This window comes from Rattus norvegicus, chromosome 1 (assembly GCF_021556685.1).
Source record: "Rattus norvegicus strain SHRSP/BbbUtx chromosome 1, alternate assembly SHRSP_T2T, whole genome shotgun sequence".
Taxonomy (NCBI): domain Eukaryota; kingdom Metazoa; phylum Chordata; class Mammalia; order Rodentia; family Muridae; genus Rattus; species Rattus norvegicus.
This window is the reverse complement of record NC_141534.1, coordinates 94,365,179-94,390,998: the sequence shown is the minus strand read 5'-3', so window position 1 is coordinate 94,390,998 and position 25,820 is coordinate 94,365,179. Positions and strand designations below refer to the sequence as shown.

Sequence of the window (25,820 nt, the reverse complement as noted above, 5' to 3'; positions counted from 1 at the left end):
AAGTGACTGTGCAGGAATTCAGATGTCAACTCCTTGTCTAGTTTATAGTTGGCAATAATTCTCTCCCACTCTCTAGATTATCTCTCTGTTGATTGTTTCCTTTGCTGTGTAAAGCTTTTTAGTTTGATATGAATCCCAATTGTGCATTTTGCTTTTGTTACTTGTGTTTTTGGAGTAATAACCCAAACCTTCCAGCTTCTCGAAGACGTCCTTCATATGTTTTCTAGTAGTGTCAGCTTCAGTTTGTAGATTATAGTCTGTTTTGAGAGGACTTACACCCGTGAAGGTCCAGTGTCACTGTACTCAGTGCTGAAGTTGAGTTCAACCAGCGCCACTGACTACAGCGCCACAGAGGCCAGGCTGGCCTGAGACTTGGAGCAAACCTCCTGCCTCTACCTCCCCAGGGCTGGAATATAGACCTATGCTGTCACTTCCAGCAGAACCGCCTGTACTTTAACCTCTGGCCTTCAGTCACCAACTTTATGAAGCATAAACAGTTATAAATGTCATGAGCTTATACTGACCTGTCACAGAAATGAAAAGATGGGGGCTGTGGTGATGGCTGAGTGGGTGCAGTGCATGCAAGCATGCAGCTGCGCAGTGCCAGATGCAGCAGTGCACGTCTGTAGTCCCAGCCCTCCTATGACAAGACGGGAGGGGATGAGAGAATCTCTGGCAGGCTGGCTAGCCCGGTGTATGCAGAGGCAGGAGGGAAGGGAGGGTAAAGATAGAAGGAAAATTTGTTTGTAAATTTTCTGGGCATATAAAAATATAAAATTTCATAAGATTATCAGATGTGTACTTCAGAGGTCCCCTTGCAGCACCTAAGGCATTGCTGGCACACCAGCTCCAAATCAGCCATTGCCAGAACAGGGAACTTCAATAGTGAGCTGTGTCTGTGGCTCACAGCTCCCAAGTAGCTCAATTTTAGCTTTGCAGCTTTTAACTTGATCATTTTTTCTACTCAAATCTCTCAGATTGCTTTCATCCCTGCACAGTGTATAATCCAATGTGTCGAAGTCTTCTTTTGTAATCTGCCATGCAACGTGATGCATGTGGATGCCATGTTTTCTCATGCAGTTCTGCCCCCCATAGTCGGGGGGGGTCTCCACTTCATAGGTGGATGTAGCCACACTGTCTATCCTCATTATCTGAAACCTTTCCATCAGTTACCAATTTCCTGAACACTGCTTCTACAATGGGTGACTAGCAAATGTTACCAAGACATGAACAGCGCTGACTTGGACCCAACCTCTGCCATGTTTTGGTGCAGACCCTGGCGCTCAGAAACCGCTCAGTATCTGTTCTTATGTCCTCTTTTCACCTATAATTTTCTTCATTTGGATCTTCTCTCTCCACTTTTTAGGTAATTTGGCTAAGGGTTTGTTAGTCTTACTGATTTTCTCAAAGAACCAACTCAATCAACTTTCATTGATTCTTTGTATTATTTCAATATTGTTGTTACTGCTATTGTTTCTGTTTTACAGAAGTTAGCCCTGACTTTAATTATTTCCTGCCTTCTACTCCCTTTGGGTGTAATCTCATCTTTCTATTCTAGAGCTTTTGGTGTGGGGTCAAGTTGCTAGAGTGAGACCTCTCTAATTTTTTGAATGTAGGTACATAGCATTATGAACTTCTCTCTTAGAATGCCTCCATCTACCCTCTAAGTGTGGGTGTATGGTGTCTTCACTTTCATTCAATTCTAGGAAATCCTTAATTTCTTTTATAATTTCTGTCTTGACCCAGTTTCCATTCAGCTTGACCCAGCTTTGTTCAGTTTCCATGAGTTTGTAAGCTTCCTGAGGTTTCTGTTGTTATTGATATCCAGCTTTAACCCATGGTGGTTGCATATTTACCAGGTATTATTTTATTTCTTTATATCTTTTGATACTTACTTTGTGTCCAAGCATATGGTCAATGGAGAAAGTTCAATGAGGTACTGAAAAGAAGGTATAGTCTTTGATGTTTGGATGAAATGTTTTGTAGTTATCCGTTGGATCCATTTGGTTTCTAACATCAAGTTAGCTCCTGCATTTCTCTATTTAGCTTTTGTCTGGATGACCTGCCATTGGTGAGAGCTGGATATGGCAGTCTCCCATTATTAGTGTCTGAGTCTCGATATGCGATTTAAACTATAGTATTGTTTCTTTTATGAACTTGGGTGCCCTGTGTTTTATGCATAGAAGTTGGTGGATTTTTTTTTCTTTGAGCATGTAGAATCCCCCCTATCTCTTCTATTTAGTTTTGGTTTGAAGTCTATTTTATCAGATTTTTTTATTTTAAAATCTGTATAATACACTTTTTTTCCTTCATTTTTTAGTGGATGTTTTCTTTATCTACATTTCAAATTTTATCCCCCTTTCCAGTTCCTCTCCTCTACCAACTCCCCTCCCCACCCCTGCTTCTATGAAAATGCTCAGTCACCCACCCACTCCCTCCCACCTTCCTGCCCTGGAATTCCCCTACACTGGGGCATCAAGCCTTCAGAGGACCAAGGGCCTCTCCCCCCACTGATGCCCAACAAGGCCATCCTCTGCTGAAGCAATGGGTCACTCCATGTATACTTTTTGGTGATGGTTTAGTCCCTGGGATCTCTGGTATGTCTGATTGGTTGATATTGTTGTTCTTCCTATGGTGTTGCAAACCCGCTCAGCTACCTTAGTCCTTTCTCTAACTCCTCCATTGTGGACCCTGTTCTCAGTCCAGTGGTTGGCTTCAAGCATAGCCCCTGTATTTGTCAGGCACTGACAGAGCCTCCTGTTAGCTTGCCCTTTTTGTCATCCCCAGTAGTGTCTGGGTTTGATGACTGCATGTGGGATGGATTCCCCAAGTGTGGCAGTCTCTGGATGACCTTTCCTATAGTCTCTGCTCCACACTTTGTCTCCATATTCCCTCATGTGAGTATTTTCTTCCTCCTTCTAAGAAGGACTGAAACATCCAGACTTTGGACTTTCTTCTTCTTGAGCTTCCATGTGGTCTGTGAATTGAGTCTTGGGTATTCCGAGCTTTTGGGCTAATATCCACTTATTAGTGAGTGCATATCATGTGTGTTCTTTTGTGATTGGGTTACCTCACTCAGGATGATATTTTCTAGTTTCATCCATTTGCCTAAGAATTTCACAAGTCATTGCTTTCAATAGCTGAGTAGTACTCCATTGTGTAGATGTACCACATTTTCTGTATCTGTTCCTTAGTTGAAGGGCATCTAGGTTCTTTCCAGCTTCTGGCTATTATAAATAAGGCTGCGACGAACATAGTGGAGCATGTGTCCTTGTTATATGTCAGAGAATCTTTTGGGTATATGCCCAGGAGTGATATAGCTGGGTCCTCGGGTAGTACTATGTCCAATTTTCTGAGGAACTGCCAGACTGATTTTCAGAGTGGTCTTAAAATGACTACTTCAGCTTGTTTCTTGGGACTGTTTGCCTGGAAAACCCTTTTCCAGCCTTTTACTCTGAGGTAATGTCTATCTTTGTTGCTAAGGTGTGTTTCTTAGATACAGCAGAAAGATGGATCATGTCTGGGTCTTTTTATTGGGGTATTGAGGATATTAATATTGAAAGATATCAATGAACATTGTTTTGCTTCTTTTTCTTTTGTTGTGGTGGTAATTTATGTTTCTCTTCTTTGAGTTGCTGCCCTTACTTTATTTATTCCTTGTGTCTTCTTAGGTATAATTAACCTCTTTAGGTTAGTGTTTTCCTCCTAGTGTCTCCTAGTGATTTCTGCGCTCACCCCTGGAAATTTTTGTTGACAATCTATACAGCTTGACTTGCATCCAACTCTTGATCCTCCTGAATCAGCTTTACACTTACTTAGGATTTCAGCATGCATTTCCACTCCCAACTCTAAAACATATTTTTTATGGTGAAAAAAAGTGTGTATTTAAAATTAGCTATCTGGACTCACTTTAGATTATCCCAATCTTGTTGGCAACATCTAGATCATCATAATCAGGGGCCAAGCAAACATATGCCTTCTTCTCTCCATCAGGTCTTATCAGGGTATTGACTTTGGCCACATCAATGTCATAGTTTCTTCATTGCCTGTTTGATCTGGTGCTTGTTGGCCTTGACAACCACAACAAACACAAGCCTGTTGTTGCCTTCTATTTTCTTCATGGCTGACTCAGTGGTTGGTGGGAATTTGACGATAGCATAGTGGTAAAGCTTGTTTCTCCTAGGTGCACTCTTTTGAGGATATTTTGGCTGCTTCCAGAGCCACAGGGTCTTGGGCTGATGGAAAGTGGTTGATATTTGGATCTTCTTTTTGTGGCTGTGGACACCTTTCTGCACTGCCTTCCTAGCTTTCAAGGCCTTCGCTTTGGCTTTGGCTTTGGGGGGGCGGGGCAGGAGCTTCCTTCTTCGATTTCAATGCCATCTTGGTGAAAAGGCTCTAAAACATATTCTTCATGGTACAGTCTCAAATATCTATTTATACAGAAAAGCAGATCAACCTTGTAAATTGTTGACAATTTTCAATCTAGGTAAGGATACAGATGTGTATAGTTGACAATTCCAAGTTTTTCATATGGATAAAAAAATTTCACCGGGGTTGGGGATTTAGCTCAGTGGTAGAGCGCTTGCCTAGCAAGCCCAAGGCCCTGGGTTCGGTCCCCAGCTCCAAAAAAAAATTTCACACATGTATTTTTATAAGTGGTTTCAATTCGGCTATTTTTGTTAATATGTTATAGGGATCCCACCATAGAAAACCATTCAAACACAGTTTACTTCAAAATTAAAGTCTTTATTCCAGTCAGCTCTGAGTACATTCATGTATTTGGAACCCAAGTATAGCCCCAGCATTTAGAGGAAAACCCATATCCTATTATCTTGTTCGGGAGCTACAGGGGGAGCTTTTGGACAAGCAGGTAGTTTAATAGTACCCAAAATAAGCAGATAGCTGGAGGGAGAGGTTTAAACACACAGGGCACTTAACAGAAGCCAGGCTAAATTAGCAGAGGTAATTTGAACTCCAGTTTCTAAGTAGAGTAGGACAATTTTCCACAAGATTCTCCACAAGGAAATTCTAGTCAAATTCTAGTCAAACCTGAAATAACCTTAGCAAGAATAAGAGATGGAGGAGCCTGTGGACTTCCTTGTCTTATCAAAAAATGTATACTTACATGTGGGCAGAAGGCATGAAATATAGGGTTTTACATTTTGAGATTTTTATGGGTTTCATCAATAGAAAGTACTTATTCATAAATGACTGTGTTTTTTAAAATGTCCACACAAATACGTAAGGAATGGGGACAATTCAATCCTTTCATGTTCATGCATCGGATGTGTCCAGAATGAAAATATTTAAAATGTAATAGTGAGTAAAAGCATGAGACTTTCCTAAACTGTCTAAAGTGCAATTAAGTTTTCATGTCAGTTATATTAATGCTCATAAAAGGAGAAAATCTTAAAAGCTCTTTTAAAGACCATGAGAACTAACCAAATACTCTGAAGGATTTTATTATCTATTATAACCCCATTGCTACAACTTAGGCTGGTACTATGCTGCCATTAACAAATTATGCAAGAAGAAAGTAAACATCCAGTGTGATATCATAGGACCCATGGAATATTAATGGTGACAAGGAAAACATCTCAGTTGCAATAACTGTTTTCCCTAAATTGATTATCCTGGGTGACTATTGATTGATGAATAAAATTTATACAATAAGAGGAAAGTAAATCAAGATCATGGTCACTATCTTGAATTTCTGACATGAAAATACAATCTCACCAAATATCTTCTCTGAACAACCCACTTCCCACCTCATTCTAAAGAGTTTCTTGGCAGCAACAGTATATGAATATACTAATTTCACCATATCCAGGGCAGATTAAAGTACCCACATTATTTTAAGTCATAGTATTCCCAATATGAGCACCCTGATATTCAGTAAAATTTTCATACAATGGCTTATCCACCTTCCTTACATGCATCGGACTCCTGGCTATTACAGATTTCCTTGTGTTGTGTAAACTCATCATTTACAATAAAAGCTTTTCCTGATTCTTCTCACTCACATGGTTTCAAACCTCAATGGACTCTCTGGAGAACCTGAGCTAATTCTATAAATGTTCCTACATTCCTTGCATTCATAGTGTTTGACACCAGCATGTATTCGTTTATGTTAAAGAAGGCCTGAGTTCAAATTGAAGTTCTTTCCACATTCTTTACAGTGATAGGGTTTCCTACCAGTATGAATTCTAGTATGTCCAAGAAAATTGGTTGTGATGTTGAAAGTGTTCCCCATATTCATTGCATTGAAAGGGACTCTCACCAGTACAGACTCCCTGATTAATTCTAAGGTCTATTCCAGGAACAAAGTCATTTCCACCTTCCATGCACTGAAAGAGTTTCACATCAGTATGACTTCTCTGATGTTTATTGAGCTGGGATTTGTATTTGAAGGTTGACCCACACTGCTGGCATTCAAATGATTTCTCTCCATTATGGATGCTCTGGTGCCGAGTGAGGTATGCCAGAACAACGAAAGCCTTTCCACACTCCTGACACTTAAAAGGTTTCTCATCAGAATGAATTTTCCGATGGTGCAACAGGCTTGACCGGTGAATAAAGGCTTTCCCACACTCACTGCACTCATATGATTTCACACCAGCATGAACAGCCCCATGTTGAATGAGGGTGGATTCGCGCTTGAAGGACTTCCCACATACCTTACATTCAAAGGGTCTCTTGCTTGTATGAACAATTTGATGGTTATTAAGTTCACTGGGAAGATGAAAAGCCTTTCCACATTCTTTACACTCATAAGGTCTCTCACCACTATGAGATTTCTGATGACGAATGAGAAGTGTGTTAAGTCTGTAAAACTTCCCGCATTCTTTACATTGGAAGGGTTTCTTTCCAGTGTGAATACTCTGGTGATCAGTAAAATTGGACCTTTGACGAAAGCATTTCCCACATTCCTTGCACTGATAGGGTTTTTCATCAGTATGAATTGTGTGATGTTTACTAAGTTGGTACTTACTTCTGAAGGCTGACCCACAGAGCTTACACTTGAAGGGTTTTTCTTCAGTGTGAGTTTTCTGATGCTCAGAAAGGTACACCTGAAGCCGAAAGACCTTCCCACATACGTTACATTCAAAGTGTTTCTCTTCCATGTGAGTTTTCTGATGCTCAGAAAGGTACACCTGAAGCCGAAAAGCCTTCCCACATACGTTACATTCGAAGGGTTTTTCACCTGTATGAATACTCTGGTGCATAACAAGGTGTGTGGCAGTTCTGAATTTCTTGCCACATTCATTACATTCAAATGACTTCTCTCCAGTATGAATAGTTTGGTGCCTAGTGAGATGACTCAGAACAATGAAGGCCTTTCCACAGTCCTTGCACTGAAAGGGTCTTTCACCCGAATGAATTTTCTGATGTTGCATGAGGCTTTTTTGACGTTTAAAGGCTTTCCCACACTGATTACAGGCATATGGTTTCACATCAGCATGAATAATCCTATGTTCAACAAGGTTGGAGACCCGGTTGAAGGACTTCCCACACTCCCTGCATTCAAATGGTTTTGTACCTGTATGGATGGTTTTATGGTACTTGAGCAGGTCAGGAAGATGAAACGCCTTTCCACATTCATTGCACTTGAAAGGTTTCTCACCACTGTGAGACTTCTGATGTCTTGTAAGCTGTTGGGGAAGTCTGAAGGCCTTACCACATTCATGACATTCAAACAATTTCTCTCCAGTGTGAATGTTCTGGTGCCTAGTGAGCTGGGCCAGAACAATGAAGCCTTTCCCACAGTCCTTACACTGAAAAGGTCTCTCATCAGAATGAATTTTCTGATGTTGCACAAGATTTGAGCGACGTTTAAAGGCTTTCCCACACTCATTACATTCATATGGTTTCACATCAGCATGAATAATCCTATGTGCAACAAGGTTGGAGACCCGGTTGAAGGCCTTCCCACACTCCCTGCATTCAAATGGTTTTGTACCTGTATGGATGGTTTTATGGTACTTGAGCAGGTCAGGAAGATGAAACGCCTTTCCACATTCATTGCACTTGAAAGGTTTCTCACCACTGTGAAACTTCTGATGTCTTGTAAGCTGTTGGGGGAGTCTGAAGGCCTTCCCACACTCCTTACATTCATAGGGTTTCTCTCCAGTATGAATAGTCTGATGCTGAGTGAGAGTTGACCTACAACCCAAGCACTTCCCACACTCCTTACATTCATATGCTCTTTCTATATTGTGAGCAAGAGTCTGGCAGGTATAAGGAGGCATTTCTTCCTTGTTAGTAATCTGTTGATCAGCATCTCCTTGACAATCCTTTAGTCCATGGAATGTACTATAGTTGGGGCCATTACTAGAACTAGAGTCCTTGAAGTCAAAAGTTCTACTTAATTGCTTTATGCTCTGTTTGAGAAACTTTCCATTATTAATAGGATTTTCTGGAGATATATTTTCAGCATCATAACCTGTCTCCAACTCTAAAAGAAAGGGAGAGAGCAAGAACACTTTATTTTCTGATAACACATATACACACATTTTCCTGTAACATGAAAGCCATTAAATGAATGGCCAGACTCTAATGTAATATCTGAGAAGAGCAAGGAGATAATATCTGAACAGGAGCAAGGAGAGCAGCAGAAAAGAATGTTTATGTAAGATAATACAGTTGACAGCAGAACAGGTTGGAAATGGGATGACATGTCTGTAGTGAGAATTCTGGTTTCTTTAAAAACATAGACATGACATGGGAATACGGTTTTGTTTGTTTTTCTGTGTAACAGCCCTGGTTGTCTTGGAGTCACTTTGTAGATCAGGCTTGCCTCCAACTCAGAGATCCACCTGCCTCTTTCTTTCCAAGTGCTAGGATTAAATGTGTATACAACCAGGCTGAAGAGATGGCTCAGGGGTTAAGAGCACTGACTGTTCTTCCAGAGGTCCTGAGTTCAATTCCCAGCAACCACAGGGTTGCTCACAATCATCTTCTGGTGTTTCTGAAGACAGTTCTATGTATGTATGTAAATATATATATATATATATATATATTATTTTTAAAGTTGTATGTAACCACCCCAACATGATTTTAATACCAGGGATGGGATGTCGGACTACTTCAGATTGTCCACAGCAGGAGTCTATGGTTTGCCTCATGCTCTGGTAAGGGCTTGATTCTGCCAGCTATATATATAGTTTCAGCAAGTTCATGGAATTTTGAATTCTGGGGATGCTTGAGAGCATATATAAATGCTAGAGCTGAGAGAGGGACTGTAGCTGATGTTGCTCCTGCTGGTTGCTGTTCTTTAAGGTTTGCTGCCTTTTGTCATGTGGTCATGGGCAGAGACGAGAAATGAGAAGAAATTGGATATCCTGATGCTCAAGATCAAACTTCCCCCAAGAAACTCAATGCCCCTAATCAGCAAGAAGCCACCTAACAATATCAAAGCCACTTTCACCTCTAGCCTTCTTCTCTTGTAACTAGTGTTATGAGGTTGGAAGGGTGAAACACGGTAGAGAAAGGAACCCATAAAGTAGCCAGAAGTGTGTCTACACATGTCTACTTCATGAGATTATAACTATACTGAAATAAGCTAATGTGTTCATTTGCACAATACACACTGACAGCAATCAGATATTCGCATCAGCCTGTTCTCAGGGATCTAGCAGCAGCTTATGTCCCCAACCACAGCCTCCAGGTGGCCCATTAATGGCCTCAGATGGCCCCAGCCACCACAGACCTCCCTCCCTCTCCCCTCCCTCCTCTCTCCCCCTTCGTCCCTCTCTTTCTCCCTTCCATTCTCTATCCCTTTCTCTCAATCTCTGTCTTGTTCATTTTATCCTGATTTCCTCTCTGTTTCTATCTCTCTCTCACGCTCCTGCTCTGAGACAGCCTTTCAATTGCACCCATGTAGCTGGTCTTTGCTACTTTGTGGGTTTTTCTTTTTCCCACCCTATATCCCCCCTGGTTTCACCCCCTAATGCTGGATAGGAGAGAAAGAAGGACAGAGGGGGGAAGGGGGGAATCCATGAATCTAATTTCTTCCCCATCCGTTCCTCCCAGTTTCCAGCCCAATTCCTTCAAAACTTTCTCCCAGCCATTCCTTCCTCAGAGCCCCAACAGTGTGCTTAGACAGCCACTTTCCCAGTTTTCCCAGTACTAGCAGCTCTAACCTATAACAACTGGTCTAGCCTATCTGCACAGCTCAGCTTCTCCTGGCTCAGCTGTCTCCTAACAATATCTTCTGCCCTCACTGCCTCCTCCTCTCACTCTGCTCAGTCTCTGTTCTCAGCCTCTGCTTTATATCCTACAGTGAAGGTCATAGGGCCAAGCAGGTCTAACAGCTAAGACTTCTTAAAAGGCCAGCTGACTAGCAATTGAGATCCTTTAAAGGGCCAGGAGCACAAGATAAATCACACTACACTACCAACCCTCAATGAAGCTCTTACACTAGATCAAGTGTGTGGTATAATTTCTTAGCCACACACCTTGGCACAGGCCCGCCAAAGGCAACCACAACTTGCCACTTTATCTTAACACACACCTTTTGGTAAAGGTTTTTGAACCAAATTCTGAGGGGCAAAAAACTATACCAGACAAATACATAATATCTATCATGTTATAAGCGAACTGGCCTGGGCTGGAGAGACAAATAGAAGAAATGAATACCTCATGCAAATAAAAAGGTTAATCTAAAAACTTCCCTGTACAAATCCAGGAAATGAGGTACACAATGAAAAAAATTAAATCTAGGAATAAGAACAGAGAAAGGAGAATAAACTCAGGTCAATGACAAAGATATTTTCCAGAAAAGCATAGAAGAAAATTCCCCAAAAGAATAAGATGCCTATTGAGGTACAAGAACCATGCAGAACACGAAATATACTGTATCACAAAAGAAGACCCCTTCAGCACATTATAATCAAAACACTAAACATTCAGGAGAAACAAAAAATGAATATGAAAATGTCCATGACAAAACCAAATTTAAGCAATACCTATCTACAAATCCAGCCCTACAGAAAGCAGTAAAAGGAAAACTCCAATCTAAAAAGATTAACCATACCCAAGAAAACACCAGGGATAAATAATCCCAGACCACTAACAAAAGAGAACACACACACCAACATAGGAAAGTAACAGGAATCAACAAACACTACTCATCATATATCTTAACATCAATGGTCTCAATTTTTCAATTAAAAAGACACACCTTAGCAAGATATGGTGGTGTATGTTATGCCTTTATTTCTAGCACTTGAGAGGCAGAAGCACTCAGATCTCTGAGTTCTGGGCTACCTTGGTCTACAATGTGAGTTCCAGGAGAGACAAGTCTACACAGGGAAACCCTGTCTCAAAAATCCAAAACTGAAAAAAGAAAAAAAAAGATACAAAATAACAGATGCTAATAAACTAAATGTAGAAACAGGACCCATTGTCTGCTGCACTCAATAAAAACACTGTAACACCAAGGACAGACAACATCTCAGGGTAGAAGCATGGAAAGTCATCTTCCAATTCCAAGCAAATGGACCTAAGAACCAAGCTGGTGTAGCCATTTTAATATCTGACAAAATAGACTTCAAACTAAAACTACTCAAAAGAGAAAGAAAGAACATTACATGCTTATCAAAGGAACAATCCACCAACATCTAGGCACCAAACATCTGACACCCAATTTAGTAAAAACAAAAACAAACAAATAAAAATTACAGCTTAAATCACATATTGCCCCTCATACAATGATTGTGAGAGATTGCAATACCCAACTCTCACCAATTGATAGGTCATCTAGACAAAAACTAAACAGGGAAATGTTGGAGCTAACTGATATTATAGCACATACGTGGACACAAAACAAGTCTCAACAAATACAAGAGAATTCAAATAACACTCTGAATACTATCTAACCACCACAGATATTAGTAACAACAGAAAAACTGAAAGCTAACAAACTCACGGAAACTGAACCATACTATTGGGTCAAGACAGAAATTAAGAAATTAAAGACCTCCTAGAATGAATGAAAATGAAGGCACAACACATCTAAACTTAAGAGACACTATGAAGGTGGTTCTAAGAGGCAAATTCATAATGGCATGTACCTACATTTAAGAAAAAAAGAAGAGATCTCATTCTAATGATTTAACACCAGCTCTTGGCTTCATTGGCTCTTTATATTGTTCTCTGTTTCTAATTGGTTGATTTCAGCCCTGAGTGAAGTAGACGTTTCTGTGATAACAGACTCACGTGGTGTCTCGCTGTGGCAGACTCACACGGTGTTTTGCTGAGGCAAGACCCATGGAAGGACAGGTGATGTTTGGAGAGCATATAAACAGGACTCGACAGACAATGGAGTCGCCCTTGAAGTCGCCTTGCAATGATTTGTTGTTCTTGCATCTTCTCTCATCTTCCCTTCACTGAGAGAAGCATGGCAGAGAACTTCTCCTAGTGTCCCATCCCAGCTGGTTCTGGTCAGAGTCACTGATTCATGCTGATTCAGCAGAAGCCTGGCTGTTTCTGCTGGATCTTGCCACCACTGCCAACTCATGTTTGGTGTCCAGACCCTACTGAACTGGACTGCCAGTGTTCTGACAAACAGAGATTAGAATCATCCTTAAGAACCACTTCTAATCAGGTCCACACCCCTTGTCCTATTTACCATCGTTTCTCTCCTACCTTTGGAAGGAGGGCTAGAAAGGGGGTAAAAGGGTTTGAGAACCCTTATGAAAAGTAGATTTCAAAATAAAATAAAATAAAATAAATGTTTTAAAAAGTAGGTTTCAAAAAATCTAAGTCTACACTTGAGTTTGATTATTTCCTGCTGTCTACTCCTCTTGGGTATGTTTACTTTTTTTTTTTAGAACTCTCAGGTGTACTTTTAATTTGTTAGTATAAGAACTTGCCAATCTCTTTATGAAAACACTTTGTACTATGAACTCCCTTAACACTGCTTTAACAGGGTCCCATAAGTTTGAGTATGTTGTGCCCTCATTTTCATTAAATTCTAGAAAGTCTTCAATTTCTCTATTTCTTCCCTTAGCCAGTGATCACTTAGTAGAGAATTCTTCAGTTCCCATGAGTTCATAGGCTTTCTATTGTTTCTGTTGTCAAATTCCAGTTTTAATCCATGGTGATCTGATAAGGTGCAAGGGGTTATTTCAATCTCCTTGTATCTGTTGAGGCTTGTTTTCTGATCAATCATATGGTCAGTTTTGTAGAAGGTTCTCTGAGGTGCTGAGAGTGTATATTCTTTTGTGTTTGGGTGAAATGTTCTGTAGATATGTTAGGTCCATTTGAATCATAACCTGTTAGATTCATTATTTCTCTGTTTTGGTTCTGTCTCAAGGACCTGTCCTTTGGTGAGAGAGCGGGGTGTTGAAGTCTCCCACTATGGGAGCTTCAATATATGATTTAAATTTTAGTAATATTTCCTTTACAAATGTTGGTGCCCTTGCCTTTGGGGCAGAGATGTTCAGAATCCAGATGTCATCTTGATGGACTATTCCTTTAATGAATATGAAGTGTCCTTCCCAATCTCTTTTGATTACTTTTGGTTGAAAGTTTATTTTATTAGGTAATAGAATGGTTACTCCAGTTTGTTTCTTAGGTCCACTTGCTAGGAAAACCTTTTCCTAGCCCTTTACTCCAAGATAATGTCTATCTTTGTTTCTGAGATGTGTTTCTGGTACACAGCAGAATGATAGATTATGTTTAAGTATGTATTCTGTGTCTTTATATTGAGGAATTGAGTCTATTGATGTTGACAGATATTAATGATCAATGATCACTACTTCCTGTTATTTTAATAGTTGTTGGTAGTGGTTGTGTGTATGTCTGTATGTGTATTTCTCTTCGATTGGCTGTAATGGGTTGAAATTATTTATTTGTGTTTTCTTGAGTGTAGTTAGTCTCATTGGAGTGGAGTTTTCCTTCTAACATCTTCTGTATGGATAAGTTAATGGAAAGATGTTTAAATTTGGTTTTGTTTAAATTTGATGGAATATCTTGATTTATCCATCTATGCAATTGAAAGTTTTGCTGGGTACAGTAGACACCTAGGGTCTTTAAGACATCTGTCCGGACCTTTTAGCTTTTAGATGATTTTGTTGAAGATATTTTCTGGGACTTTCAGCTCTTATTCTAATAACTTTACCAGAACAAAAAGTTCTAGAGCAAAAAGATGAAAATTATATCCAAAAGGAATAGACCATAAGAAGTAATTAAACTCGGATGAAATCAATAAGATAGAAAAAATGGAAAAAAGAAAAGAATCAATGAAACAAAGAGTTGACTCTTTGAGAAAATCACTGACAACCCTTAGCCAAAGTAAATAAAATGCAGAAAGAAACAAATTAACAAAATTAAGAGATGAAAAGAGAACATATTTGGAGCTGGTCTTTGCTACTTTGTTCTTCTTTTCCCATCCTTTATCCACCACGACCACTCAACTTCAAGTTTCACCCATTAATACTAAATAGCAGGAAAACAAAACATAGAGAGGAGAGACTAATTTCTTTTCTTTTGTTTCTTCTTTGGCCATTGCTAAATTGAACACAAACTCCCTAAAGGACCAATAATCATGAATCTCAGGGTCTATTGAATTTATGTACCCTCTGAAATGTCCCAAAATTCCAACTATCACACAATCAAAGAAATTATCGGCAGCTGGCAAAATCAGAGCACGAGGTAAATCATGGTAAGCTGCTGTGGACAGTCTGAAGCAGCTCCACTTCCTTATAATAGGGACTAAAATGAAAGCACATTCTTATAATATTTCTGTGTTTTTTAAGGAAACCAAAGTTCAGAATTCTCAAATGTTTTCCCTATATATAACAACAGATAATAATCCAGAGATTTCACTAGGACATGCAATAAAAACCTAAAAACACCAAACTAGAAAATCCAAAAGAAATGAGTGATGTTTCCAATATATTCCACTTAACAATGTTAATGGAAAACTAAGTAAAAAAATTTAAACAGTCTATAACCCCTAGTGAAATAGAATCAGTGATTAAAAGTCTCCCAAACAACAACAACAACAAGTCAAGAGCCAGATGCTTTAGCTCAAAATTCAACCAAACTTTCAAAGAACAGTTCATGCTCAAACTATTGCTCAAAATACAAATACAACGAACACCTTCTAATTCTTTCTATGAGGCAGGCTAAAGGTACCTTGATACCCAAACCACATACAGACTCAACAACGAGAAATACAGACCAATTTCCTGATGCACATAGATGCAAAAATTCTCAATAAAATACTTGAAAACAGAATTCAAGAACACTCAAAATTATCATCCATCATGATCAAATAGGCTTCATCACAGAGCTGCAGGAATGGTTTCACATATATAAATCAATAAATGTGATCCACCATATCAATAAATTAAAGATAAAAGCAACAGGATCGTGTTATTAGATCCAAAAAAGAAAAAAAAAAACCTTTGACAACATTCAACACTCCTTCAGAATAAGAGTCCTGGAGAGACTGGAGATACAAAGGACAGACACACTACAGCATAATAAAGGCAGTATACCGCAAACCCACAGACAGCATCACCTTAAATGGAGAGAACTCAAAGCAATTGAGAAAAAGGACAAGGTTGTCCAAACTCTGTCCATACCTACTCCATACCTTCAAAGTACTTGAAGTTTTACCTAGAGCAATCAGACAATGGAATAAGATGAAAGGAATGCAAATTGGAAAGAGTGAAGTATCCTGACTTGCAGATGATACGACAGGAAACATAACCCGGAAGACTCCAATGGGGGAACTCCTACAGCTGACAAACACATTCAGTGGAGAAGCTGGATACAAATGAACTCACAACAATCAGTAACTCTCCTGTGTAAAAATGGCAAACAGACTTTAAGAAATAGAAAGAAATCAGGAAAACAACACCTTTCACAATAGCCTCAACTAATATACAATATCATGTGGTAAGACACTGAAGAAAATAAAGCTGAAGGAGATATTGGAAGTTGGAAAGATCTTCCATGCTCATGAATCACGACAATTAATATAGTTAACTTGGCCATCCTACCAAGAACAATCTACAGATTCAATACAATCTCCAGCAAAACTCCAGTACAACTCTTCACAAATCATAAAAGACAAAATTTCATCTTCATATGCAAACAAAAAATTCAGGATAGTGGGGAAAAAAACAAAACAAAAACGAAAAACCTAAAAAGTAAGAAAACTACAGGAAGTATCAGCATCCTGAGCCTCCATTTGTACTACAGAGCTATAAGAATAAAAACAGCAGAGCACTGGCACAAAAACAGACACACTGATCAAGGGAAGTGAATCTGAAGACCCAGACATCAATCCACACAAGCCTATGGACACCTGACAGTTGATAAAGAAGCCAGAAATACACACTAGAAAAAAAGCATCTTCAACAAATGGGGTCAAAAAGTATGAGAGACCAAACCTTTTGGGTTCAGACACCATCTTAAAGAACCTGACCTAAGGCTGAACTCAAGTTAACCAGCAGGCTGGTACCTAGCACCAGTTTCTAGGTTACCCTCCTCCCAACATGCACCGCGTTTAGCACCAGTTTCCAGGTTATTCCCCAACAAATCTGCACCTCCAGGTTACAAGCCTGCCCATGACACTTCACTTCCTAACAACTGTCATCCAGGAAAAATGAAAAAGGTAAGTTTATGGTTTGGCTCCCAGCACCAGCCAATTACGTTAAAGGTCATAATAGTCCCCCAATCAGATGTACACCAGGATAGATGCCCCCTTCTTGCCACTATAAATGCTTGCCTAAAACTAGGCTCAGGGCTCTACCTTCCTGCTGTGTCTGGGTTGGGGGGAGCTGAAGCTCAGGCTTGAATAAAGAGACCCCAATGCAATTGCACTGGAACTAGATCCTTGGTGGTCTTTTGGGCGTTCATGAACGTTTTCTGGCACAAGTACAGCTGCATGTACAAGAATGCAAATAGATCCATGATTATCACCTTGCATAAAACTCAACTCCAAAAATAATAAATAAAAATTAAAAATTAAAAAAAAAACTCCACTCCAAATGGATCAAGGATCTCAACATGAAGCTAGATACACTGAACCTACTAGAAGTAAAGTGTGAAACAGACTTGGACTCATCGGCACAGGAAAACTTTCTAAACAGAGCAACATAGGCACAGGCATGGGGAATAACAACAAATGGGTATTTCTGGAATTGAAGACCTTTTTTGCATAGCAAAGGACACTGTTATTTGGACAAAGCGGCAGCTTAGAGAATGGAAAAAGGTTTTTACCAACTATACATCTAATAGAAGATTGATTCCCAGAATACATAAAGAACTAAAAAACTACATATCAAGAAAACAAATAACCCAATTAGAAAATGAGGTGCAGATCTAAAGAGGGATTCACAAAGGGAAACTCAAATGGCTGGTGCACACTTGAGGAGATGTTCAACATCTTTAGCTACCACAGAAATGCAATCGAACTGCTCTGAGCTTTCGCCTTACACCTGTCAGAACGGCTGAGATCAATAAACCAAGAGAGCACTCAGGCTGGCGACCATGTGCAGTCAGGGGATACATATCCATTAGGGTGGGAGTGCAAGCATGTGCTACCATGGAAATGTGTGCTGGTTCCTCAGGAAGGTGAGAATCGATCTACGTCAAGATGCAGACAGACCACTCTTGGGCACATCCCCAAGGGATGCTTCACACTTACACAGAGACACTTGCTCAAACATGTGTATTGCTGCTCTCTTCATAATAGCAAGAAATAGGAAAAACCTACATGTCCTTCAACAGAGGAATGTTATACAACAGAGTATTATTTGGCTGTTAAAAACAAAAACCAAAAAACAATGAAATCAGGAAATTCATAGGTAAAAGGATCCAACAGCCCAAAAATCCAGTAGTTGTTCAGCCTTGGCTGGTAGGGCTGGGTCTCTCAGCTGGTCCTCAGGACTTGCTGAAGTCCTGAAGGAGTGGGCTCTCATTCCAGTGAGGACTGGACTTGCCAGCAGAGTGGGGGAAGCAGACAAAGCACAGCTTCCTTCCCATCCTTTCCACAGGCTGCACCAGAAGGTGTAGCTCAGATTTAAGGTGGGTCTTCCCACATCAGATGATTTAATTAACAAAAATCTCTCACAGGCATGCCCAGCTGCTTGGGTTTTAGTTAATTCCAGATGTGGTCAAGCTGACAACCAAGAAGAGCTATCACAGTTCCCTGCCAAGCGAGGTAGAAGGCTGTGTGCTGTGTGTGCGTGTGCTCAGATGTGTCCCTGGTTTGCCCACCTGTTGTCTTTGAGTCAGGGTCTCTCATTTGCCTGGAGCTTGACAAGTAAACCAGGCTGACTTGCCAGCAAGCCCAGGGGATCTGTCCTGTCAACCTTACCATTGCTTCAGTTAGAAGCACAGGGTCTGCCATCACACTTTGTCTAGAGTGACTAAGAAATACAGAATTAAAACACTTGGTTTGCCGCCTTGTGTTACAGCTTTCACTGATGCTGACACTGTCTTAGCAACAGTTCAGTAGTCAGGAACACCTGCTCCAGTAGGAGGAAGAAATTATAACAACTTAAAGGGATTCATGAGACAGAAGCCCCTCTGACAGCTTCTGCTCCGACTCTGACTTCCTTCCCAGGGCTCAGCTTTGTTTCCCACAGACCCTGGGCTCTGAAGGAAGTTTGTCAAACCCAGTGTCAGCTCTGTGGAGCCTCTGACCACAAGCTGTGCCTGGCAGGGCTGCAGGCTCACCTCCCTCTTACTCACCTGGGCTCAGCCTGTCTGTTTCTTCCTTCACAGCCATCCAGGGCTCTTTCTCCTGCTCTAGTAAGGTGATCAGGTGTGGCTTGGAAAGGCAACTCCCCACTGAGAGAGAGAGAGAGAGAGAGAGAGAGAGAGAGAGAGAGAGAGAGAGAGAGAGAGAGAGAGAGAGAGAGAGAGAAATGAATCATAGTACTGACACAATACATTTATTTATTTATTTATTTATTTATTTATTTATTATTTTCTTTTTGAGACTTGGTTTCTCTAACAATCCAGGAATGGCCTGGAATGTGGTACTTGAACTTTTACTTCACCTGCCTGCCTCTGTCTCCCAAATGCTGGGATTAAAGGTGTGTGCCACTATGCCCTGCCTGTGCAGATTTTAAAAATACAAACTTATTTATTATAAAGGTATATATATCTGGGCACAGTGATTTGTACCTGTTAGCCCAGCAGGTGGGGGAATGAGTCAGGCAAGGAGTGGCAAGGCAAGACCCTTGTCTCATAAAAACAGATTAAAAAAAAATTTCTAAAAGCCAATATAATACTGAGGAAAAACTTCAGAGAAGAAAAAGTAACCTGGGCAAGAATCTACCTGTTTCTGAAAGGGATTTTAATCTCCTTTAAATGCAGATAGGGGCTTGTAACTTAAGAGAACAGTATAATTGAATGAGTGAAAATATGACTCCTTAGCTAGGGTTTCTCTTGCTGTGAACAGACACCATGACCAAGGTAACTCTTTTTTTTTTTATTATTATTATATATAAGTACACTGTAGCTGTCTTCAGATACACCAGAAGAGGGCATCGGATCTCTTTACAGATGGTTGTGAGCCACCATGTGGTTGCTGGGAATTGAACTCATGACCTCTGGAAGAGCAGCCGGGTGCCCTTAACCGCTGAGCCATCTCTCCAGCCCGACCAAGGTAACTCTTATAAGGACAATATTTAATTGGGGCTGGCTTACAGGTTCAGAGGTTCAGTCCATTGTCATCATAGCAGGAAGCATGGCAGCCTCCAGGCAGGGATGGTGCAGGAGGAGATGGAAGTTCTACATCTTTTTTTTTTTAAGATTTATCTTACTTATTTTCTTATGTAAGTACACTATAGCTGTCTTCACACCAGAAAAGGGTATCATATCCCATTAACAAATGGTTGTGAGCCACCATGTAGTTGCTGGGATTTGAACTCAGGACCTCTGGATAGGTAGTCAACTGAGCCATCACTCAAGCCCAGATCTACATCTTGATCCAGAGGTCCACAGGACAAGACTGGCTCCCATATGGCTAGGAGGAGGTCTCAAAGCCCACCCCAACAGTGGCACACTTCCTCCAACAAGGCCACACCTCCTAATCACTCCCTGGGCCAAGCATATTCAAACCACCACATTCCACTCCCTGGCCGCAGTAGGCTTGTTCAGTACGGGGGCCACACCTAAACAGCAGAGTGCAAAGTACATTTAGTACAACTTCAAAAGTCCCCATAGTCTATAGCAATCTCAACAATGTTGAGTCCAAAGGTCAACGCCTTCTCTACGATTCATTCAAACCCTTAAAACTGTATTTCCCTATAAAGTTAAAATCAGAAAGCGGATCACATACCTTAAACATCACAGGACATACATTACCATTCCAAAATGTTATAGTGAGGAAATACAGGACCAAACAAGACCAAAAACCAGCAGGGCTAACTCCACACTCTGCACCACCATGGCTGACGTCAAAGCTCTGCAGATCTCCAACTCCTTTCATTTTTGTTGACTGCAGCAAACTTCTTTCTGCTGGGCTGGTTCCTCTCTGTTAGCAGCTCTCCTCAGCAGGTAGCCCATGGCTCTGACATCTTTAATATCTTGGGGTCTCCAAGGCAACTTTAACTTTACAGCTTCTTGTTCCAGTGTCTGAGATCCACACATGATTGTCTGGGCTCCTCCAAAGTGCTGGCGTCACTTCTTCAACTCTGTCCTCTGTGTCACCCCAGAGGCTGGATGACTCCACTCCACGGCTGCTGCTGTTCTTGGTGGTCATCCCACGGTACTGGCATCTCCAATACACTGGGGTCTTCCGCCACAACTAGGCTTCACCAACAGCCTGCACAGGCTCTCTTCATGGTGCAAAGCCTCAAATCCTTTGCATGACCCCTTCGGTGCTGGGCAGTCAACTGCAACTGAGGCTGCACCTCTTCACCAGTGGCCTTCCATGGCCTCTTACAGTGCCAAGCCTCAGCTGTTCGCCATGACCTTTTTATGCCTTCTAAACTCAGTACCACCTAGGTGACTCTTATATTACCAAGTCCAGTTGCAGCGCGAGATACAACTTGGTTATCCCTGGTACAAAGCTTCTTTGTGAGTTCAGAAATCACTTCCCAGAAGATTTCACCTCAGTGATGCTGGTCTCTTCTTAATCACCACCAATTTCTCAGCTCCAGCTAACCAGCATCAATTGTCCCAGTCATTCCCTCTACTTTTGACTTTTAAACCAAAGCCATGTGGCTGAAGCTGCTAAGTTCTGCTAGTGCTTGAGCTGGATCATGGCCCCCTTCTTCTATTACATTATCACCAGCTTTCTGTTTCCCATCTCCTTCACTGCCTAAGTCCTGGAACTTGCTCTGTAGATTGACCTTGAACTCAAGAGATTGCATGGCTGTTTCCTGAATGCTGAGATCAAAGGCATGTGTTACCATACCCGGATTTAGGCTGTTCTTTGTCTAGAACCTCTTCTGTCCCAGGCTGACCTTGAACTCAGAAATATGCTTGCCTTTGTCTCCCGAGATTAAAGGAGTCCACCACCATGCCTGAGCCGTTTTCCATGGCCACTATGCTTCAAAATCTTCTGTCTTCCAGTCTCGAGATCTGGATCATAGGTGTGCCCTCCATTTTCTGAATTGTAATTCATTTCTGATTAAAAGTCCAAAGAAAAACAATAGCCAGCTGAGAGCGCCTAACGGTATAACTATCCCTTGTTCAACTGTGAACATATAAACAACAAGCTAGGCTGGGTGGGACTGTGCTTGCCCTGAGGTCAGCACTCCCATAATTCCACTTAATATTCTTGAACATGGGACTAATCTCCATTCCACTTCCTGGTGGTGCTCCTTTACTCCTTGAACCATACATTTTGTATTTTTCCTTTCTCAGTTTGCTCCTTTTCATTAAAAGCTCTTTATAAGAGTGAACTTCAATAATCACACAACAGAATTTATACCAGGCTGTTTTGAGACTTCCTTTGTCAAAGCAATTAATCGAAAGCTCTTCAGCGTAGCCTCAGGCCAACTCTGCAGACAATGGCAAAAAGCAGCCACAATCTTTACCAAAATAACACAAAACCAGTCTCTAGGCCACATATTAACATTCTTCTCCACTGAACCCTCTTGGACCAAGTCTGCACAGTTCAAATCACCCTCAGCCCAGTGCCTTCCACACTCCTACAAGGATGGTCCCTTACGCCCCACTTAAAGCATCCCACTGCTTCCCGAATCCAAAGTCCCCAAATCCACATTTCTCCAAAAAAAACCATAGTCAGGCTCCCACAGCATAGCCCCGTCCCTGGTACCAACATCTGTCTTCTTAGTTACGGTTTCCATTGCTGGGAAGAGACACATGACCACGGAAACTTTTCTAACAACATTTAATTAGGGCTAGTCTATAGGTTGAAAGGTTCACTCCATCATCATCATGTCAGGAAACATGGCAGTATCCAGGCAGGCACGGCTCTGGAGGAGCTGAGAGCTCTACATCTTGATCCAAAGGTAGACAGGAAAAGACTGGCTCACATGTGGATAAGAGGGTCTCAAAGCCCGCCCCCACGGTAACACACTTCCTCCAACAAGGCCACGCCTCCTAACAGTATAATTCGCTATGAGCCGAGCATATTGAACCGATCACAGCTCTATTGTCTAGTGTAAACCTCATCTCTGCACCTCACTAGTAATGCCACTTATTTAGGCAATCCCATAATAGTCTATGCTTGATTTTCCCAAATGATAACTGGGCATAGTGGCACGTGCACATAATCCCAACTCCGGAAGAGTGTAGGCAAGGAAATGTGAAGTCCAAGGCTGGATTTAGTTGCATAGCTAGCATTGGCTATGTGCTATAGAAGATGTGCCTTGAAAAAAAGATTTAGTAGTAATAATAATAATAATAACAATAATAATAATAATAATAATAATAGAAAATAATTTAGATTGAGTTAATGCTATTTATTGCATAGGGTGATACTAAGATTAAATACTATATTCAAACACTTTGAAGGCTGTCTGACTTACACTAAACAAAATCATTATTCCCCCCCCAACAAAATCATTATTTTTTAAATCTGCACTTATTTCTTTATTTAGTGATGCTGAGGATGGAACCAGGGTTTTAAGCATGACGCAAAAGTGTTAACATGACTGAGTTTCTTACTCAGCCATGAAAATTGCTATCATTATTATGTGTGCTGCCTGCCTTCACATTCATATCTCATTCTTGCAGATTTGCTCAATGAAAATGACAAACTTCACACCCTAAAACTTCCTCTACAAAGCAGGTAAAGGAAGTGTCATGGAAGGAAACAGGATGTGTCCACTTCTGTTTTGAGTCAACTCTACTGATTCATTAGTAAGTAAATCATAATGGCTCTTTTATTTAGTTATGCATGGACAGTGTATGTATGTGTTCATGAGAGGGTGTGTGCACACATGTGGGCATGCATGCCTGCATGTCAGGATGGGTCAGAGACCAGTGTTAGGTGCGTTTGTTGATTCCTCTCCAAGTTAGCATGAGACAGGGCCTCACACTGAACCTAGAGCTCACCTAGAGGACCAACAAGGGGAGGGAAAGCAGGCACTTCATGAAGCTCCAATTTTTAACCCAACAAATCTCACATTCTTTCCCATGGTAAAAAGAAGGAACTCAGTTTCTTCTTTTAAATTTTTATTGATTAAAATTTATTTTATATGTATGTAAGGGTCTGTCTACAATGTATGACTGAAGACTACAAACACCCATGGTGCCCAGGAAAGCCAGAAGAGGATATCATATCCCTTGGAATTGGAAGTACACACAATTGTGAGCCACACTGTGGGAGTGGGAATTGAACCTGGATCCTCTGTAAGAGCAGCTGGTTCTCTTAACCACCAAGCTATTTCTCTAGCCCCTGATTCTATTTATGGATGTATCTCCTAATTTATTCCATTTATTTGTTTATTTTGTGTTGTTTTGTTTGAAACAAGGCCTCACTCTATAGACTAAGCTAGCCTAGAGCTCAGGATGTATCTGGGGGTGATGATGAACTCACAGGAATCTTCCTGCCTCAGCCTTCTCAGTGAAGCAATGAGAGGAATCAGCCACCATCCCAGCTTCAGCTACCACTGGGAACATGGGGCTGTCTTTTAATTCACAGTGAGGAAAGCCCACAGTGTATGTGACACATCCCCCATTCATGGGGCACAGGCCTTACCCACTGTGACGAGGTGGCTGTAGGTCTCCAACATCGTGTCCCTGTAGAGGACCTTCTGAGTAGCATCCAGGCAGGCCCACTCCTCCTGAGAGAAGTCAACAGCCACATCCCTAAATGTCACTGACCCCTGAAAGAGCAAACACAGTAGAGTGAAATGGGGAAGCTTTCAAGATAGAAAAACAGAAGGGAAAGGACTCAATTGTGGGAAGGGAGCCATAAGGAAATGCTCAAGGCCCCTGACTACACGAGCTCCCCATAAACCACGACTGTGCCCTCCCCACATATCTGATAATGTGCCTCCCACTCCAGCCACATCCTTCAGGTTACACCACAGAAGAGAAATGTCACCTGGGGTCAGGGTGAATTACATAAGGATGAGATGGGTCCTTGAGTTTATTATGATATCTGATGACATAAAGATTTGCTTTCATGAGAATGATTTTATACACTATGCAAAAGTCCATAAAATTACTAGGTATAAGTACATATTATGTGCATGTTAGGTTAAACCTTTTTTTTTAACCATGAATGAAAACAAAACTTTCCAGGTGACAATGTGTCTCAGGTCTTCCCTGACTCTGGAGACTGCAATCACCTCCTGTCACAGCCTGGATGACCTGATCACTGAACTCTCTCCTCAAGCCTCCTCAAGCAGGTCACCTCCTCACACATACACAGGGGACACTCACTCTCATGCACTGGGTCATCAGCCTGACAACACACAGATATCAATCAGGTTTCCCAGGGTAGTCAAATGAGGCCATCACCTCAAAGCTCTGAGGTCCTCAAAGCCCCTGTTTCCCTGTGGGGCTGACACCTCTGCTGCAGGGACAGTCCTCCCTGAGCACAGACCAAGCAGAGAGCACCTGGAGGAATGCACTCAAAGACAACCCCAGTACCAGCTGGGAAGAGGAACCCACAGGAAGTGCTCAGACCTGCCAACCCTCACTGTAAAGGGGCAGACTGGGCTGGGGGACTCCAGATCCTTGGGAAGCTTCAAGAGGGAAAGATGGGAAGGAGTCACCTAAGCTGAAAGTCCCCCTGTGTCAAGGAGAAAAACACCAACTTACACAGACCGTGTGTTGAGAACTGGAGCTGGCCATTCTTCTTCAGGCTTCGTCCCCTGGGGACAAAAAGAAAGCCTGTCATTGGATTGTGACTTGATGTTCCCAGACTGACTTCTGTCACTGTGATTCAACAACTACATTTATTCCTCAAGCATCCCCACTCACTCTCTCCCCTCCCACCGCTCACAGCCTCCCACACACAGATTAGCAGCACACAGGAGTCTACACAAAGCCCATCCTCTCCTAACCCAGACAACGCATTACAGAGGGTCAGTGTGGGGGTGCAGGGCATACACATGTCTGCCCTGGACTTCCTCCAGGAGATGCCAGCAGAAGGGACCCCATCTTCCACCCTGAGATCCAGCCAGCCCTGCCCCTGGGCCGCTCCTCCTCCTGTGAGCAGATCTTCCTACTAGAACCCCACCTATCAAGGCTGGCAGGGGCTTACAGCATCCAAATGGCGCCTCCTTTGAACACTCAGGGCTGAAGCACAGCAGGGCTGGAGGGGCTGCAGCTGCAATGCTCAGGCAGGGCCAGCATCCTGTACCCACGTTCAGTAAATGGACTGTGGAGGACGACCCTGTGCTCTGTACTACACTCAG

General features: G+C 41.6%; 2 protein-coding genes and 2 pseudogenes across 6 annotated transcripts in view; all 4 read right to left on the bottom strand.

Annotated features, from left to right (window-relative positions):
• Positions 1-763: 763 nt before the first annotated feature.
• LOC134483066 (low molecular weight phosphotyrosine protein phosphatase-like) lies at positions 764-1,348 on the bottom strand (annotated as a pseudogene).
• Positions 1,349-3,827: 2,479 nt separating this feature from the next.
• On the bottom strand, positions 3,828-4,476 carry LOC134483068 (large ribosomal subunit protein uL23-like; annotated as a pseudogene).
• Positions 4,477-4,725: 249 nt separating this feature from the next.
• LOC134483039 (zinc finger protein 59-like) overlaps positions 4,726-25,820 on the bottom strand; it is a 23,512-nt gene continuing 2,417 nt past the window's right edge. For 3 of the 4 annotated variants that reach the window (XM_087606885.1, XM_087606888.1, XM_087606890.1), the window contains 4 exons: positions 25,222-25,274; positions 24,152-24,278; positions 18,718-18,816; positions 4,726-8,455 (listed from right to left, as the gene is read on the bottom strand). In XM_087606885.1, the coding sequence (XP_087463011.1) occupies positions 6,207-8,455; positions 18,718-18,816; positions 24,152-24,278; positions 25,222-25,254 (2,508 nt within the window). In that variant the 5' untranslated portion in view covers positions 25,255-25,274 and the 3' untranslated portion in view covers positions 4,726-6,206. Of the gene's footprint in view, positions 8,456-18,717; positions 18,817-20,314; positions 21,984-24,151; positions 24,279-25,221; positions 25,275-25,820 lie in introns of those variants that run through there. The other variant, XM_087606892.1, reaches the window with a different exon arrangement.
• Positions 18,919-25,820, bottom strand: part of Zfp780b (zinc finger protein 780B) — a 49,165-nt gene continuing 42,263 nt past the window's right edge. For both annotated transcript variants that reach the window (NM_001432857.1, NM_001432860.1), the window contains 1 exon segment: positions 18,919-25,820. This exon segment is cut by the window's right edge. The gene's annotated coding sequence lies outside the window, so the exon portion shown is untranslated.